This window comes from Gadus morhua, chromosome 23 (assembly GCF_902167405.1).
Source record: "Gadus morhua chromosome 23, gadMor3.0, whole genome shotgun sequence".
Lineage (NCBI taxonomy): Eukaryota > Metazoa > Chordata > Actinopteri > Gadiformes > Gadidae > Gadus > Gadus morhua.
In genome coordinates, this window is record NC_044070.1 from 2,286,895 (window position 1) to 2,304,762 (window position 17,868).

The 17,868-nt window shown below is 47.2% G+C and overlaps 1 protein-coding gene and 1 long non-coding RNA gene across 2 annotated transcripts; both read left to right on the forward strand.

The window, feature by feature from the left end:
- The first annotated feature begins 5,575 nt into the window (after positions 1–5,575).
- On the forward strand, positions 5,576–6,095 carry LOC115537523 (uncharacterized). The gene is made up of 2 exons (XR_003974824.1): positions 5,576–5,775; positions 5,852–6,095. It is a non-coding gene; the product is annotated as an uncharacterized LOC115537523 (long non-coding RNA).
- An 899-nt stretch (positions 6,096–6,994) lies between these two features.
- On the forward strand, positions 6,995–7,907 carry LOC115537541 (cystatin-B). The gene is made up of 3 exons (XM_030349526.1): positions 6,995–7,232; positions 7,331–7,432; positions 7,574–7,907. Exons 1-3 carry the CDS (start codon positions 7,152–7,154, stop codon positions 7,700–7,702), a joined length of 312 nt encoding a protein of 103 aa, XP_030205386.1. The 5' UTR covers positions 6,995–7,151; the 3' UTR covers positions 7,703–7,907.
- The last annotated feature ends 9,961 nt before the right edge of the window (positions 7,908–17,868 follow it).

Below are 17,868 nucleotides of genomic sequence, written 5' to 3' on the forward strand. Positions count from 1 at the left end.
AAGATGATGAAACGTTACAAGAGTTCTCGCATGCATTAATGTGTTTGATGGAGAAGGTGGTACAAAAATCCCCTCATGGTTCACTAAATATGGAGGTGTTGTTGAGAGATCAATTTGTTGAACATGTGTTTGATTGTTCCCTTCGCAGAGAACTAAAGCAGTTTGTCCGGGGCCACCCTACCGCCACCTTGATAGAGGTCCGTGCTGAGGCTATTAGATGGGAACAAGAAGGGATGCCTGGGGGTGCAAGGGGCAGAAGCTATTCTGTTCCAAGTGCATTTGGTTACCAGCAAACTGTACAAGGTAATCAGTCTAAGCACCAGGGGGCAGGTAACTCGTCCTTCAGTTCTGAGTTAAGTGAACTGAAGGAAATCCTCCGTAACCAGCAAGAGCAACTGATCCACCTCACGAAGGGCCTTACAGCCCTTAAGGAAGGCCCTAGAACTCAGTCAGGGCATGGTAAGAGAACTGTGATCTGTATGAGATGTCAAAAACCAGGTCACTTTGCTAGGGAGTGTAGAGAGGATTATGCAACTATACAGCCCCAGCAAGCTCCTGCTGCCACACAACCCATGTCCCACCCCAGAAATCAGGGAAACTTCCACCCCCTGAACCATTGAGCCAAAGTTCAGGTGGGGGATCATCTGGCACCAATGTTGCTGCTAGTCATGAAAGATTGGTTTCTGCATGTCCAAATATTGCTGTACTTATGGGAGGGGTGCAGGTTCCTTGCTTAGTGGACACTGGATCAATGGTGTCAACGATAACCGAGAGTTTCTTTTTGCAGCATTTTGAGCCCTGGGGCCTAGAAAAACTCCAGTCTTGTAATTGGCTCAGATTAAGTTCTGCAGATGGGTTAGCAATTCCATATGTGGGTTATCTGGAATTAGATGTACAGCTTTCTGGAAAAACTGTTAAAAGACGGGGGGTGTTGGTTGTCAGAAACACTCCACATAGTGTAGCCTTAGTCCCTGGTGTACTGGGAATGAACATCATCAAAGAATGTTACGGGGAGTTGTTTGTGCAACATGGGCTTGCCCTCTTTGACTTGCCTTCTGTGTTACAGGCCCCCACACCCATTCAGCAGGCTCTTCAGCAGTGTCATTGGGTCCAAACGAAAGCCCCTCCTGAACGTTCAGGTTGTGTAAGGGTAAAAAGGGGAAGGGTTTGCAGAGTCCCAGGGGGTACTATGAAAATGGTGGCAGCCACAGGGTCCCCAACATTTGGCCGATCAGATTTTGTTTGAGCCCAGCAGCAGTGGCTTGCCTGCAGGGCTATTAGCTTCTCCTGCCCTGGTTCACATGGTTAAAGGTACTGTATACATTCCCATTGTCAATGTGGGGACCCAGTGTGTTGTACTATACCCCAATACCATTCTAGGTAATGTTAGTGAAGCTCACTTTGCCAACTCGCCTGATAACCTTGTGGAGGAGGGGGTAGAAGTTACAGTCTCTTCACAGACTACCAGTTCAGTGCAGGATAAGGTCGCTGCAGTTGATTTAACAGCACTCACTCAGGACGAGCAGTGTCAAGTTAGGCTGCTACTGCAGAAATACAGTGGTATCTTTTCAGCCTATGAGGGAGATTTAGGTTGTACAAACCTAATTTCTCACGATATTCCACTACTAGATGACGTGCCAGTGCGCCAGTGATATCGGCGTATCCCACCTTCAGAGTATGAGTCGGCAAAAGCCCACATTCGCCAACTTCTGGATGCACAGGTCATCAGAGAAAGTAGCAGCCCCTTTGCCTCTCCCATTGTGCTGGTGAAAAAGAAAGACGGCAGCCTTCGGTTGTGTGTGGACTACCGGCTTTTGAACAGCAAGACTCGCAAGGATGCGTTCCCCTTGCCCCGTATTGAAGAATCCCTTGATGCATTATCAGGGGCCCACTGGTTCTCCACATTGGACCTGGCTGCTGGGTACCATCAAGTACCTGTCACAGAGAGGGACAAGGCAAAGACGGCATTCTGTACCCCTTTTGGGTTGTTCGAGTGGAACCGGATGCCTTTTGGTTTGTGCAACGCCCCAAGCACTTTCCAAAGATTGATGGAGAGGATCTTTGGGGACCAACATGGTCAGTCATTGTTGTTGTATTTGGATGATGTTGTTGTTTTTTCTGCCACTGTGACAGAACATATTCAACGCATGGATGCCGTGTTGGGCCGCCTACAGCAAGAAGGACTGAAAGCCAAGTTGGAGAAGTGCTTCTTCTTCAGACGAGAGGTGAACTACCTAGGTCTCAATGATGATGAGACTGTGCATGGCCAGGTTGTAGAGGACTTCCTGACCTGCTGCAACGATGCATTCCTTGAGCTGAACATCTCAAAAACTAAGGAGCTCTGCATTGATTTCAGACGTGGCCCCCATCCCATTGAGAACACTTTCATCTGTGACCAGCCAGTGGAATTTGTGTCTAGTTATAAATACCTGGGCACGATCATCGACAATAACCTAAAATTTGATGTTAACACGGACATGCTGTGCAAGAGGGGCCAGCAACGTCTTTACTGCCTTAGGAAACTAGTCAGATTCAACGTTTCAAAAAGTCTGTTGAAACTGTTTTACTGTGCATATATACACTGTCATCTCCTTCTCTCTCATCTGCTGGTTTGGTAACCTCACTGTCAAGGACAAAAACTCTCTTGGCATTATTGTTAAAACTGCCTCCAAAATCACTGGCATCCAGCTAGAGGGCCTCAATTGCTTTTATAACAGACAGCTGTTCAAGAAAACCTCTCATATCCGTCTTGACAGTGCCCACCCGCTGAGCTCTGAGTTCAGGCTGTTGCCTTCTGGCAAACGTTTGTGTTTACCAAGGATCAGCAGGAATAGATATGGGCATTCTTTTGTCCCTGCAGCCATCCGGGCATTCAATGCGGCCAGCAGCAGATAATTTATCTTACTCTTTTTTTTAAATCTATTTTAATGTTTTAATGTTTTAATGTTTTAATTTGTATTTTACATTTTTTATATCCTGGCACTTTATCTTTTGAGCACTTTTTCTCCACAGTGTTTTGTGTTCATTGTTGTTTTGTCTTGTCTTGTGGGTTAAACCACTTCTCCTGGCTGCGAACAAATTTGCCCTCGTGGGACATTTAATAAAATCTTGAATCTTGAATCTTGAAGGTCGCATCATTTCTAGAGAAGGTGTAGCCACTGATCCTGGCAAAATCGAGGCTGTTGCAGGGTGGCCAAGACCTAACCATGTGTCAGAGCTGCGCTCTTTTCTAGGATTTGCCAGCTACTACAGACGTTTTGTGGAGGGGTTTGCAAAGCTGGCAGCCCCTTTACATCGCCTAGTAGCTCAACTCACTGGCACCAAAGCCCGGAAACCATTAGGTAGAAGCCTTCATGCTGCATGGACAGAAGAGTGTGAGCAGAGCTTCGAGGGGCTGAAGAAAAGGTTGGTGTCAACTCCAGTCCTGGCCTTTGCTAACTTTTCATCACCCTTCATCCTTGAGGTTGATGCCAGCTACAACGGACTGGGTGCTGTACTGTCCCAAGAACAGCAGGGAAAGGTCAGACCTATTGCCTACGCAAGCCGTGGTCTTAAGCCAACAGAACGCAACATGACAAACTACAGCTCCATGAAATTGGAATTTCTCGCCCTTAAATGGGCTATGACTGAAAAATTCCGGGACTATCTATTGGGACAGAAGTGTGTGGTGTATACAGACAATAATCCCCTCAGCCACCTGTCCACAGCCAAGCTGGGTGCTACCGAGCACCGTTGGGCTGCAGAGTTGGCTTCCTTCGACTTTTCCATCAAATACAGGCCCGGTAAAAGCAACAAGAATGCAGATGCACTTTCCAGGCAACATCCACCAAGCATTCAAGCATCGGAGTATGTAGCTTCAGGCACATCAGTCCCGGAATTGCTACAACAGGTTGTTGTGGAGAATCGAGTGACCCAGGCTTCTGTTTCAGCTTTCCCTTGCTACTCCCCCCCTGACTTGCTTGGCTTACAGGAAGCTGATCCAGTAATCCGAGAGTTCCTGACGTTTTGGACCAGAAAGAGGGCCCCGGATGCAGCTGAGCGACGGCAGGCCTCCAAAGAAGTCCTGGTGCTGATCAAACAGTGGGACCGGCTGGTGGAGCAAGGAGGGGTGCTCTATCGCCGTGTCACCATCCCTAGAGGAGATGAAGTGCTCCAGTTAGTACTCCCTACATCGCTCAAGACACAGGTACTTCAACAGTTGCACAATGAACATGGGCACCAAGGTGTTGAGCGAACAACAGAGCTGGTCCGTCTGCGGTGCTATTGGCCGGGGATGCACCACGACATCAAGCAATGGTGTCGGGAAAGTGAACGCTGCCAGGTATCCAAACACACTCAACCTACTGCCTGTGCTTATATGGGTCACTTGCTAGCTTCACGTCCAAATCAGATCCTGGCCATCGATTTCACCATCCTGGAGCCTTCGAAGAATGGGGCAGAGAACATCCTGGTCATGACCGATGTCTTTTCGAAGTATACACAAGCCATCCCAACCCATGACCAGCGAGCATCCACAGTGGCCAGAGTATTGGTTAATGAGTGGTTCTGCAGGTTCGGTGTGCCTGGTCGCCTCCACTCTGACCAGGGCAGGAACTTTGAAAGCAACCTCATCCAGCAGCTCTGCCAGATGTACGGCATTGAGAAGAGCCGCACCACACCCTACCATCCAGCTGGAAATGGCCAATGTGAGAGGTTCAACCGCACCTTACACAACCTTCTCCGCACTCTGCCCATCACCAAAAAGAGAGACTGGTCCAGCTACCTGCCCCAAGTGACCTTTGCATACAATACAACAGCACATCAGCCAACTGGTGAGTCTCCGTTTTTCCTGATGTTTGGCCAAGACCCACAATTACCTGTTGATTTTCTGTAGGAACCTGTACCTGGCCACCCCCATGATTGGATCGTGGAACACCAGACACGGCTACGTCATGCTTTTGAGAGTACAACCAGGCATCTGGAAGCTGCAGCTGCCCGGTGGAAGGAACTCTATGACAGGCATGTTCGTGATATCCCACTGCAAGAAGGTCAGCTGGTCTTCCTCAAAGACACCAGTGTAAGGGGCCGTCACAAAATTCAAGACATCTGGAGCTCAACAGTGTATAAAGTACTGAAGGCCCCTGGCATGGGAGGGTCTGTGTATGCTGTGGCTCCGCTGCATAACCCCCAGCAGGTAAAAAATGTTCATCGTTCTCTCATAAAAGGCAAAGTGGATTGTGCTGTGGATTGTCCCCCCAGTGAACCCCCTGAACTGATGGGATCCATCTCAGCAGATGAGTCATCGTTTGATAGCGACTGGGCTGTAGTGACCTCTGAACCCATGGCTGTCCCAAGAAACCACCTACCAGCGCGGCCTGTCATCAGCACCCTCTCACCAAACCAAACTCGTGCTGTTGCTACATCTCAGCCAAGCGAAGGCCCAGCGTATTCAACAACTAGCACTGAAATTCCAAGCACCAGTGAGGCCTCCCTGAGAAGAACTACCCGTCCAACCGCAGGCACCCAAACCTTCACCATCTTCCTCAGGTTGCTGGGAGTAGTGCTATTGGGGCTGCTAACTCTCTGATGCCCGTGCTTAGTGGCTGTGTGGTGTTTAGGCCATGGCAGTAAATGTAAATCGTCGGGCCGACGATTAAAAACCCAGGGGGTAGATTGTGGTGAACCTCAGTAGGGGTTGTGAATGCAACCCCATCTAAGCTCCTCCTCCTGCACCCAGGTGCAGATAAAAGGGCCAAGATGGCTAAAGTCAGCCTCTGTTGGTTGCCTCCTAGGGTGGTGAGTAGGGTCCCCGCTTTCTAATAGTTGTGAGTTCCCATTTGAACTTTTATTAATTAGTGTCTCTTGTTTTTAGGATCCCCTGCTGCTGTTTTGTATGGTTTTAGTTGTTCTGGTTAGCTGTTTTGTTTTGGTTCCGTTTGCTATTTTGTTTTGGTTGCTTTGGTTAAGTTTGCTTTTGCGTTATTTTCCCTTTTCTGTTTCATTGTTTGACCTTTGGTTTGCTGGGTTACTTAACCCCTGTTTTGCAGTTTGGTTTGGTGAGGTTTTGCTCCTGTTTTCTTTATTTAGTTATTGTAATAAAAGAAACGGTTAATATAGTTATTGTCTCTGCCTCTTTAGTTCTTGAACCTGTGTCCTTATTATTTCTGTAATATCATAGTTTAAATTTCTTTGTTCTATATTTCCCGGGGTGTAATTCCCCAGGTGGTGTTGTCGGTCCCCCTTTAGTTATTTCCCCCTCCCCTCGTTAATATTGACTGTTGCACTGAGCCCCGCCACAAAAAGATCTAAAGACAAAGACTGGCATAAACGATATAATTCTTAGTATTTTAGTCTGTTGTGACTGTTAACCTAAGATGCTCTCTCTCTCTCTCTCTCTCTCTCTCTCTCTCTCTCTCTCTCTCTCTCTCTCTCTCTCTCTCTCTCTCTCTCTCTCTCTCTCTCTCTCTCTCTCTCTCTCTCTCTCTCTCTCTCTCTCTCTCTCTCTCTCTCTCTCTCTCTCTCTCTCTCTCTCTCTCTCTCTCTCTCTCTCTCTCTCTCTCTCTCTCTCTCTCTCTCTCTCTCTCTCTCTCTCTCTCTCTCTCTCTCTCTCTCTCTCTCTCTCTCTCTCTCTCTCTCTCTCTCTCTCTCTCTCTCTCTCTCTCTCTCTCTCTCTCTCTCTCTCTCTCTCTCTCTCTCTCTCTCAGCAAAAAATAATTAGAGAAACGGCAAATAATAACACTTGAGGTGGCGTTTTAAAAAAAAAAAATTTTGTTTAGTACTGGTATAAAGATAATTATGAGCCTTTGATTGATATCCACACATTTTTTGCGGAGACACATTCCTGCTCCCCACTTGTATTAGAGTGAACGATGATGTCTACTTCTGGGCCTCTTGAATTGAGAGACCCGTCCACAGCCTGCTAAAACGTCTGCAATACCAGGCTTGGCCGCTGAGCCATGGTGGATTGCGGAAATATGCTCTGTTCCTGAGGGCTTGCGAAGCACCCACATGGATGAGTCACATGACCTGGGTCACGTGGTCCGACGTGACCACATGGATGAGTCACATCACATGACTTGCGAGTCACCATGTCCACAACACCCCTTTAAGAGGCAGTGCATAGTCTTCCTGGTAGCTGACACTTCTGTCTCCAACTCAAGTTAGTAGCCACCATGTCTCCCCAGCCTATGATGTGCGGAGGAACCACCCCAGACAAGCCCGCGACCAAGGAGGTCCAGGACCTCTGCGACACGGTGAGTGAGGAGCGTTTCTGATGCTACAGATGTAGCGATTTTGTTCTTAGAATATGAAATGTTTGGATGTAATTGTCTAAATGTTATCTACTGAACAGGTGAAGGCGTCCGTTGAGGCTAAAGCGAACAAGTCTTATGAGGTCTTCATGGCAAAGACTTACAAAACCCAGGTGGTGGCTGGAACCAACTTCTTCATCAAGGTGGTCCCCTGGCCGTGAAACGATAACCCTATGAATGGCATTGTTCATGTGTTTATGTTCTAATGATTGATTGAATGTTTGTTTTAATTGGTAACATTATCTGACGCTTCCTCTTTATGAACGTCGTTCTTTCCCATGAAGGTCCATGTGGGAGGAGAGGACCACGTCCACCTCCGGGTCTTCAGAGAGCTGCCGTGCAACGGGGGGAACGTGAAGCTGTCCGACATGCAGGAGTCCAAGTCCCACCAGGACCCCCTCGAGCATTTCTGATCCAACACTAAAAAGTAATAAAAGAGGGATAAAGTGCCTAAATGATATTTTAAACATCTTTTTTTTTTTTTTTAATCACGATCGGTGTTTATTTTTTTGGTCCGATTTTAGTATTAAATGTCCCTTGTCATGACTTGTCAGAGCCTCAGTCAATGCATTGATATACTCGCCATACAATCCAAATAAAATAAACAATTTCCTAGGATGGCTTCTTTTTTCAGTGAATAACTATGAACTGTTGATTTCCGCAAACACTGAATGTCACTTCCTGTGTTTTGATGGTTGGGAAACGAATTTAACTACCAATGTATTGGTATCATGACCATACAGGGACATGGACATCTGTCACAAGCTGCATCATAACGCATCCAGAAAGGAACACTTGGACTAAAGAATACAGTATAAATAGATGTATGGTACTTATAAGGGCAATAAGTGGATCAAAACATGTTAACTTAAGAAAAGCCATGGTTTGTCCGCACGTTGGCACCAGCGCTCAGCCTGGACAGTGCTGGCAGCCAGCCAGCCATTGCGCAGAGTAGTTCTCCACTGCTTGATTATTTAGAGCTAACCTGGCTCCGCCCGCCTAAGTGCTACCGCTAAATTTTGATTTCCCTTCAGTACCAAATGAAATAAAGTACGAGAGTCTGGTAGGACCAGGCTAATTTAGAGCAACGTCGCGTGATTCATGGTGTGATATCTGTAATTTGATCTGATCAATACATAGATCCGTACGGTGACATGGGAGTCATTTAATTATAAAGCGAGCGTTTGATTCATAACCTCAAGCTTGCTCTATTCATTTGCACCTGCGTTTTAGTCAATCGCACGAACACTTTACTAAAATGCGTGTGGGCTTAACCACCCTTAACACGGCCCCAGCTCCGAGCCAGAGCTCGTAAGTCCCGCCTCTTCCGGTGGTCCCCCATGGGACCTATGAGATCGTAAACTTGAATGGGTTTCAATGTAGAGAAAGTAATTATTTTCTGGTCCCAGTCTTTATATGCCCCGGATAACACATATGTTTGTGGATTTAAAATAATTGTTTTCATGTCAAGAGTTTGACCGTTTATTGTGCAATTGTTCAGTTAAAGGCTGTAGATAAAACACAATGAGAAAAGGCGCGTTCATGGTCCTGGTAATAGTGGTGTGATCCAGATGCCTCGGACACCAGCTTTCCGGGTTGCACTTATGACGCCGGTCTCTGAGCATTAAAAGGTTGGGTATGGAATTCTCTTTTTTTGGCCATTTTTGCAAAATTACTTGAAATGCATAACCCACTTACAGCCACTGAGTTAGTAGTAGTGCTGTCAAGCGATTAAAATATTTAATCACGATTAATCACATTAATGTCATAGTTAACTCACGATTAATCGCGAACAATCGCGATTTATCGCAATTCTTTTTTCTATGCTAAATATCCTTTGATTTCTTTGTCCCATTATTTTTTCTCATTTTAATGCTCTTATCAACATGGAGAAGTGCATCGGCTTGCCTTGTCAAATGTTTTTTTATTGATAACAACATTGGCATATACTGATCAAAACAGGACGATACAAAAAAAGAAGCCTATAGTGCAATCAAACGATGAACTACAAACATACTGCCTTGAACATAGCAGTCAGGCTACTGCTTCTTTGTTTTGAGCCAAAGAAAAAAAAGAAAATGCTTTTTTTTATTCAATAAAAGAATCGCGCGATTAAAAAGTTAACGCCGTTAAAATTGGTTTGCGTTAACGCCGTTAATATCGTGTTTAACTGACAGCACTAGTTAGAAGTACTGACATGAAAATTAAACAAGTCAATCATCTGTGGAATGGGCAGGGCTCGAAAAACTCCAGCCAATGATTTCCAGACCCACCGAGTGGCATTGGACAGTAAGTACGTCAATCAAACGGTCGTACTGCACTCCCCCTCCACCGCTCCCCGTGCGTGACCCCTTGTGCACGTACTCAAAGCTCGTGACCCAGCGCAAGCTTCTGTTTGTGGTTATCCTGCGGTAGCTACTGGAGCTAGCAGCTAGCTAATGGCTTGTTCGCTCGTGCATGATAGCACGTCCATGTACTTGGAATGGGTGGAGTCAGAGTCAGCGTTGAAGGAGAGGGGGTAGGACCATTTGAGTTGTGTATTTTCAAAATCTGCTGGCGTTTTGCAAATCCCATACCCAGCAGGTATGCAGCCTCACCCAGTGTCAAAGCGTCCAATCAGACTCAGCCAGGTGTGGCTGCTTAAACAAGACATCACCACACAAATCCCAAACTGACAAGTACAGTTAAATAACTCAAACAATGTTCACGTAACAACTACAATACAGGTGTCATGCACAAAGTCAACTGGACAACCTTGAAGAGGAGGAGAGCTAAATGCAGGGATAGGCTACTCAGCTATACACACCCAGGCCTGGAAAACACACACAGCAGAGAAGGAGCGGCAGCGTGAAAAGAGGTGCACACATAACAAATACACAAGGAAAGGCTGTACCAAGCAAGACCTCCAACCCCAGCCCAAATTTGCAACCACATGCCTGAGAGTAAGGAACAATGAGGAGACAAAATAAGAAAGCTGCCTTATTTAAACATACTGCCTTGAACATAGCAGTCAGGCTACTGCTTCTTTGTTTTGAGAGGGGGGGGGGGGGGGGGGGGGGCTACGCTACCGGGCACAAGGGTTCCGAGGTGCAGGATATAAATGAGTGCAACACTGATTCAGTCTGTAACACTTTATATTCAGTTCTTTGTATTAAGCCCTTGTTAATAGGTAATAAAACTCTTATTATATGCTTATTTACATTAATTGGGGTGAGTAAGACTATCTATAATGGTTAATAACACAATAAATGTTTATTGCGAGATTATAAGACCTTTATAAGCACTTATAAGTAACTTATTAACTATTTATTGATTGCTTAATAACATTAATAATAGGCTTATGAGTGTCTGTTATGAGTTGTTAATAACCGCATTACAAACCCATTTATTGAGTCTTACTAACTTACCTATTATGTCATTGTTAAACCTTTACTAAGCATTTTTTGTTGTTTTATGAAGGTAAAAACAGATTCATTATTCATTTTTTAGCAGTAAATAAGCTCTATGGGACAGTGCTTATTAAGGTTAATAAATTATTTTTTAAATGGCTAACCATGCATTTTGCAGGTACAGGATCTAAAGTGGAATAACGGAAGAAGAGGAGATGTGACCCGGCCCGGAGGAAGCCCGGGGCCCCCGCCTGGAGCCAGGCCCAGACGGAGGGCTCGATGGCGAGCGCCTGGTGGCCGGGTTTGCCACGGAGCCCGGTCGGGCACAGCCCGAACAAACTACGTGGCACCCCCCCTCTCTTCATCCCATGGGCCCACCACCTGTGGGAAGACCCGTTGGGGTCGGGTGCGCAGCCACATGGGTGGCAGCGAAGGTCAGGGGTCTCGACGGACCAGACCCGGGCGGCAGAAGCTGGCTCTGGGGACGTGGAATGTCACCTCGCTGTGGGGAAAGGAACCGGAGCTTGTGAGGGAGGTGGAGCGCTATCAGTTAGATCTGGTGGGGCATACCTCCACGCACAGTCTCAGCTCTGGTACCGTACTCCTGGATAGGGGTTGGACTCTATTCTTCTCCGGAGTTGCCGAGGGCGTGAGGCGCCGGGCGGGTGTGGGGATACTCCCCGGCTGAGCGCCACGGTGTTGGAGTTTACCCCGGTAGACGAGAGGGTCGCCTCCCTACGCCTAAGGGTTGTAGGGGGGAAAACTCTGACTGTTGTTTGTGCGTATGCACCAAACAGCAGTTCAGAGTACTTGGCCTTCTTGCAGACCCTGAATTGAGTCCTGTATGGGGCTCCAGTAGGGGACTCCGTATTTCTGCTGGGAGACTTCAACGCCCACCTGGGCAACGATGGAGACACCTGGAGAGACGTGGTGGGGAGGAACGGCCTCCCTGATCTAAACCCGAGTGGTCATTTGTTATTGGACTTCTGTGCTAGTCATGGATTATCCATAATGAACACCATGTTCGAACATAAGGGTGCTCATAAGTGTACCTGGTACCAGAGTACCCTAGGCCGAAGATCGATGATCGATTTCGTGATCGTGTCATCTGATCTGAGGCCGCATGTTTTGGACACTCGGGTTAAGAGAGGGGCGGAACTGTCAACCGACCACCATCTGGTGGTGAGTTGGATCAGGGAATGGGGGAAATTTCCGGATAGACCTGTGCCGTGTTCCAATACCCGTACTTCCATGAGTATACTTAAAGGAAGTATACTATCCGCACTATCTACTACGTTAATTTTTCAGATGTGAGTGCTGTTCCAAATCGAGTACTCCGTGGTGCACTAACCGGAAATTACGATCACAACTGCCGCCGTGGCTCCGCCCCCGCAGTAAACTTTTTAAATCCCACTTTGAACGGTGAACTCTTTACGCCTAGCAGCTATAAAAAGCTATAAAAACTATAAAAACTACAAAATGACTATTAATGCAGGCTCTGTGGAAAATGCGCCGACTTTGGCTCAGCCTGGCTCCGCCTCTTCCGCTACGTAGCTAAGATGGCTGCCGTTGATTACGGGGAGTGTTCTTCAATCCACACTTCACGATTAGCCACTTTTGAGTACGGCATCCGGGTCCTTGAAGTATACTTCTTTTCGCCGGATCTGAATTGGAACGTACTGCGAACTCAAACTTTGGCTAGTAAGTACGAACAGTACGGGTATTGGAACACGGCACTGGTAAGCCCAAACGAGTAGTGCGGGTGAATTGGGAACATCTGGAGGCCCCCGTCCTTGGTATCTTCAACTCACACCTCCGGCAGAGTTTTTCTGGCATTCCTGTGGAGGTTGGTGGCATTGAGCCGGAATGGGCGGTGTTCAAAGCCTCCATTGCTGAAGCTGCGGCGGCTAGCTGTGGCCTCAGGGTCTTAGGCTCCTCAAGGGGCGGTAACCCTCGGACACCGTGGTGGACACCGGTGGTCAGGGAAGCCGTCCGATTGAAGAAGGAGGCCTTCCGGGATATGATATCCTGGAGGACTCCTGACTCGGTTGCAGGGCACCGCTCGAAGTGCTGCAGCTGCTGCCGTGTCGGAGGCTAAGCAGCGGATGTGGGAGAAGTTCGGAGAGGCAATGGAGAAGGACTTTCGGTCCGCACCAAAGTGTTTCTGGAAGACTATCCGGCACCTCAGGATGGGGAAACAGGGAACCATCCAAGCTGTGTACAGTAAGGATGGGACTCTGTTGACCTCAACTGAGGAGGTCGTCGGACGTTGGAAGGAACACTTTGAGGAACTCCTGAATCCGAATAACACACCCTCTATGTTGGAGGCAGAGCTCGAGGTTGATGGTGTTTCCCCATCAATTTCCCTGGTGGAGGTCACTGAGGTAGTCAAACATCTCGCAGTTGCAAAGCTCCGGGGATTGATGACATCCAGCCAGAAATGCTAAAGGCTCTGGGTGTTGAGGGGCTGTCATGGTTGACACGCCTATTCAACATTGCGTGGGAGTCGGGTACAGTGCCAAAGGAGTGGCAAACCGGGGTGGTGGTTCCCCTGTTCAAAAAGGGGGACCAGAGAGTGTGTGCCAATTACCGGGGTATCACACTTCTCAGCCTCCCTGGTAAAGTCTACTCCAAGGTACTGGAAAGGAGGGTTCGGCCGATCGTCGAACCTCAGATTGAAGAGGAACAATGCGGTTTTCGCCCCGGACGTGGAACTACGGACCAGCTCTTCACTCTCGCACGGATCCTGGAGGGGGCCTGGGAGTATGCCCATCCAGTCTACATGTGTTTTGTGGATCTGGGGAAAGCGTATGACCGGGTCCCCCGGGAGAAACTGTGGGAGGTGCTGAGGGAGTATGGGGTAAGGGGGTCTCTCCTCAGGGCCATCCAATCTCTGTACTCCCAAAGCGAGAGCTGTGTTCGCGTCCTCGGCAGCCAGTCAGTTTCGTTCTCAGTGGAGGCTGGTCTCCGCCAGGGCTGCGCCTTGTCACCAATCCTGTTTGTGATATACATGGACAGGATATCTAGGCGTAGTCGTGGTGGGGAGGGGTTGCAGTTTGGTGGTCTGAGGATCTCGTCACTGCTTTTTGCAGATGATGTGGTCCTCATTGGATCATCGGCCTGTGACCTTCAGCACTCACTGGATCGGCTGGCGGCCGAGTGTGAAGCGGCTGGGATGAGGATCAGCACCGCTAAATCTGAGGCCATGACTCTTAGCAGGAAACCGGTGGATTGCTTACTCCGGGTAGGAAATGAGTCCTTAGCCCAAGTGAAGGAGTTCAAGTACCTCGGGGTCTTGGTCGCGAGTGAGGGTATGATGGAGCGTGAGATTGGCCGGAGAATCGGAGCAGCGGGGGCGGTATTGCATTCGCTTCACCGCATCGTTGTTACGAAAAGAGAGCTGAGCCGCAAGGCAAAGCTCTCGATCTACTGGTCGATCTTCGTTCCTATCCTCACCTATGGTCATGAGGGTTGGGTGATGACCGAAAGGACGAGATCACGGGTACAAGATGAGTTTTCTCAGAAGGGTGGCTGGCGTCTCCCTTAGAGATAGGGCGAGAAGCTCAGCCATCCGTGAGGAAGTCGGATTAGAGCCGCTGCTCCTTTACTTAGAAAGGAGTCAGCTGAGGTGTTTCGGGTATCTGGTAAGGATGCCCACTGGGCGCCTCCCTTGGGAGGTGTTTCAGGCACGTCCAGTGGGGAGGAGACCTCGGGGAAGACCCAGGACTAGGTGGAGAGATTATATCTCAACACTGGCCTGGGAACGCCCCCCGTCAGAGCTGGTCAATGTGGCATGGGAAATGGAAGTCTGGGGCCCCCTTCTTGAGCTGCTCCCCCCGCGACCCGACCCCGGATAAGCGGATGAAGATGAGATGAGGATCTAAAGTGGGAACAATGCTTATTAGGGTTATTAAGTCCTTTATTAAACTGTTAATCAGGCATTTTGAAGGTACAGGATCTAAAGTGGGAACAATGCTTATTAAGGTTATTAAGTCCTTTATTAAACTGTTAATTAGGCATTTTGCCTGTACGGGATCTAGTTAGTTAGAAATGTATTGTCCCCTTGGGGAAATTGTTCTCAGTGAAAAGACAGATACACATGACCGTTAACAACAATGACATAAAAAACAAACAACAAAAAGTAAATAAAGATAAACAACCACTGACAGGACAAAACCCCCAAATCATCATATTTTCCACATAGTTCAGGGACACATCTAAAGATGTTGGCATTTTAAACCAACAATTAAAAACCTTCTTTTTAAATGTTTGTTTAAAAGGCTGATGGATTGTGGAATGAATGACTGTTTTGTTCTATTTTTGGAGAGGGCTGGGTATCGAAACCTGCTGCCTGAGGGTGATAGTTTGAAGGTGGAGAAAGTGGGTGTTTTGAATTTGCCAAAATAATTTCTGCTTTACTCTGAACTCTCTCTCTGTTGGTGTTTTCCAGACTATTTAAATTAGTACCCAACAGCTTGCTGGCAGTGGTCACTATTTTCCTAAGCCTACTCTTCTGTGCTTCTGCTGCGCTGCCGGAACCAGCAGATTATGCAGAAGGTCAAGACACTCTCCACATAAGCAGTGTAGAACATGTTAGCCATTTTACGGTCTACATCAAATGAAATCAGCTTTTTTAAAAGGTAAAGCCTTTGCTGTCCTTTTTTCTGAATGAGTTCCGTGTACGGCTCCCACTTCAACTTGTGGTCTAAAACCACCCCCAAATACTTATACTCATGGACAGACTGTATGGGCTGCCCTTGGATAACCGTTGAACGAAACGCTTTGTCTCTCCTAAAGTCAATAGCCATCTCTTTAGTCTTTGAGGTGTTTAGGAGGAGATGGGATTGTTCACACCAGTTAAGGAACTCATGCAGGACTGGGCCATGGTCCTGCTCATCTCCTTGGAGGAGGCTGACCAATGCTGTATCATCAGCAAACTTAATTAAATGCCTACCAGGGTGAGGGCTGGATCAGTTATTGGTGTATAGTATAAACAGTAGGGGGGATAGCACACACCCTTGGGGGGAGCCAATATTGGTCATAATTTGATCAGAAAGAGAAGAGCCCACCTTCACCTGTTGGACTCTCTGACTGAGGAAGTCAAGGAGCCAGAGTATCAGGCTTCCATCCAGTTCAAAGTCGTCCTGCAGCCTCTGAGCCAGGGTATTAGGGTGGATGGTGTTAAATGCAGATGAGAAATCAAAGAATATAATTTTAGTGTGTGTTTTTGGAGCAGGAACAATGCTTATTAATGTTATTAAGTCCTTTAATATTCACTCATTAACAGTTAATGAGTACTATATGCTGTCAAGGTTGATAAAATGTGAATAAAAAAACGACATATACTGTTAATACAATGTTATAGCGGTGAAGCACAAAAACACACATTTAGACATCATTTTGAAAAATATATTTATACTCTTAAAAACGTAGGAACAGTGAAAAAATCTACTCAAACATCAACATTTGGTGCAAAAAAAGTAAAAATAAGGATTTTATTTATTTCAGACTTTCGATAAGCGATGTCAACACGCCATAACTAACTAGCTTCTTTCGGCGGTAAACGGGAAGTAAGTGACCCGGTCCCGGCCATGTGTCAGCCTGAGATCAGATCTGACAGGTCACGGAACATTCTAAGTTGGAATATATTTTGTTATTGTGCTTAAAAGTTAGCCCACCTATAAATTGACAGTAATGCATCGCCCCCTTTTTACCACCAGGACAGAGCTCCGTTATGCGCAGTTTGCAAATATCCAGCAGGCAAGCCCAAGTCAGGGCTTAGTTTACTCTTGTATCATTATTATTTTTTATTAATTATTGTTTTGGCCTGAAATTGTCTGGCCGTTGGGGGAATCGCCCATAACCTCCCGATGGCCAGTCCGCCCCTGAACCTATTCATTTCACTCCCTTTATGTCTCTTCCAATAATGTTAAAAAAAAGAAAAAACTAAATTATCTTCAAGTTCCTTTGGAGGAATAAAACCTATTAAATCCAAAAATCACAGTTAGTTAAAGAATATGACATTAAGGCAATAAGGGTGGTATAAAAGCATTGGATTTTGAATCAATGTTTTAGACCTTTAAGGTTAAATGGCTGAAAACCTATTTGTCATAACCTGATTCAATGTGGTTTCATATACCTAGTCTGCCCTCCTCCCTTCTTCCCAGAGTCCTGTGCCCTGGTGAAGAAAAAAAAGCTCTGGGGTAAAGCACACTCCTGAAGTCATCCATCTGGGGAATCAAGTCCTGGAAGAAGTGGATTGCCTCCATCTCCAGTACAACCCATATTGGGCAGTTGTATGTTAGGCCAACGCTCGTGGTAATCCACCCCCCTGGTTCAATGCCAAAGAAGGGAATCTACAAAGGGAAACATAGAAGGAAGAACTCACTGTCATTGCAGAAGAGGACGTGCGTGTGGTATTCAAACGCATCAACATCCGCAAAGCAGCCCGGGTCGGATGGGATACCAGGCAGGGTGCTCTAAGTATGTGCGGACCAGCTTGCAGGTGCATTCACAAACATGCCTATCAACACAACAGATCGACAGACGACAGCATTGCCCCAGCACTCCACTCAGCCCTCACCCACCTTGACAAGAGGAACTCCTATGTGAGGATGCTTATTATAATGCTGAATATAATTCAGCATTTAACACCACAGTCCCCTCCAGGCTCGACAGCAATCTCAGGGACCTAGGCATTGAGCCCACCCTATGCAGCTGGATCCTTGACTTTCTGTCCGATCAGAAACAGGTGGTGAAGATTGGATCCAAGATCTACGCCCCCCTGACCATCAGCACAGGAGCCCCCCCAAGGGCTTTGTCCTAAGCCCCCTCCTCTATTCCCTGTACACCCATGACTCCGCGGCTACACACGGCTCCAATGCAGTGATCAAGTTTGCCGATGACACGACACTAATCGACCTGATCATTGATGGAGACGAGACGGCCTACAAGAGCGGGGTCGACCGCCTGGCTCAGTACTGCCAGGACAACAACCTCGCTCTCAACGCCGATGAAACCAAGGAGCTGGTGGTGGATTTCAGGAGGAAGAGACAGATTCAAGACCCAATCCCCATCAACGGGTCTGCTATGGAGAGGGTAGACAGTAGTGATCGACCGATATATCGGCCGGCCGATATTTGCGTTTTTTTACGTGTATCGTATCGGCCGATATTTTTTCCAGTATCGGC

Excerpts from the sequence above, each read along its gene's own strand:
- LOC115537541 (XM_030349526.1), top strand. The coding sequence starts at position 7,152 with ATGTCTCCCCAGCCTATGATGTGCGGAGGAACCACCCCAGACAAGCCC. Across the intron at positions 7,233-7,330 it reads TCCAGGACCTCTGCGACACG|GTGAAGGCGTCCGTTGAGGC; the intron begins GTGAGTGAGGAG and ends TCTACTGAACAG. Across the intron at positions 7,433-7,573 it reads GAACCAACTTCTTCATCAAG|GTCCATGTGGGAGGAGAGGA; the intron begins GTGGTCCCCTGG and ends TTTCCCATGAAG.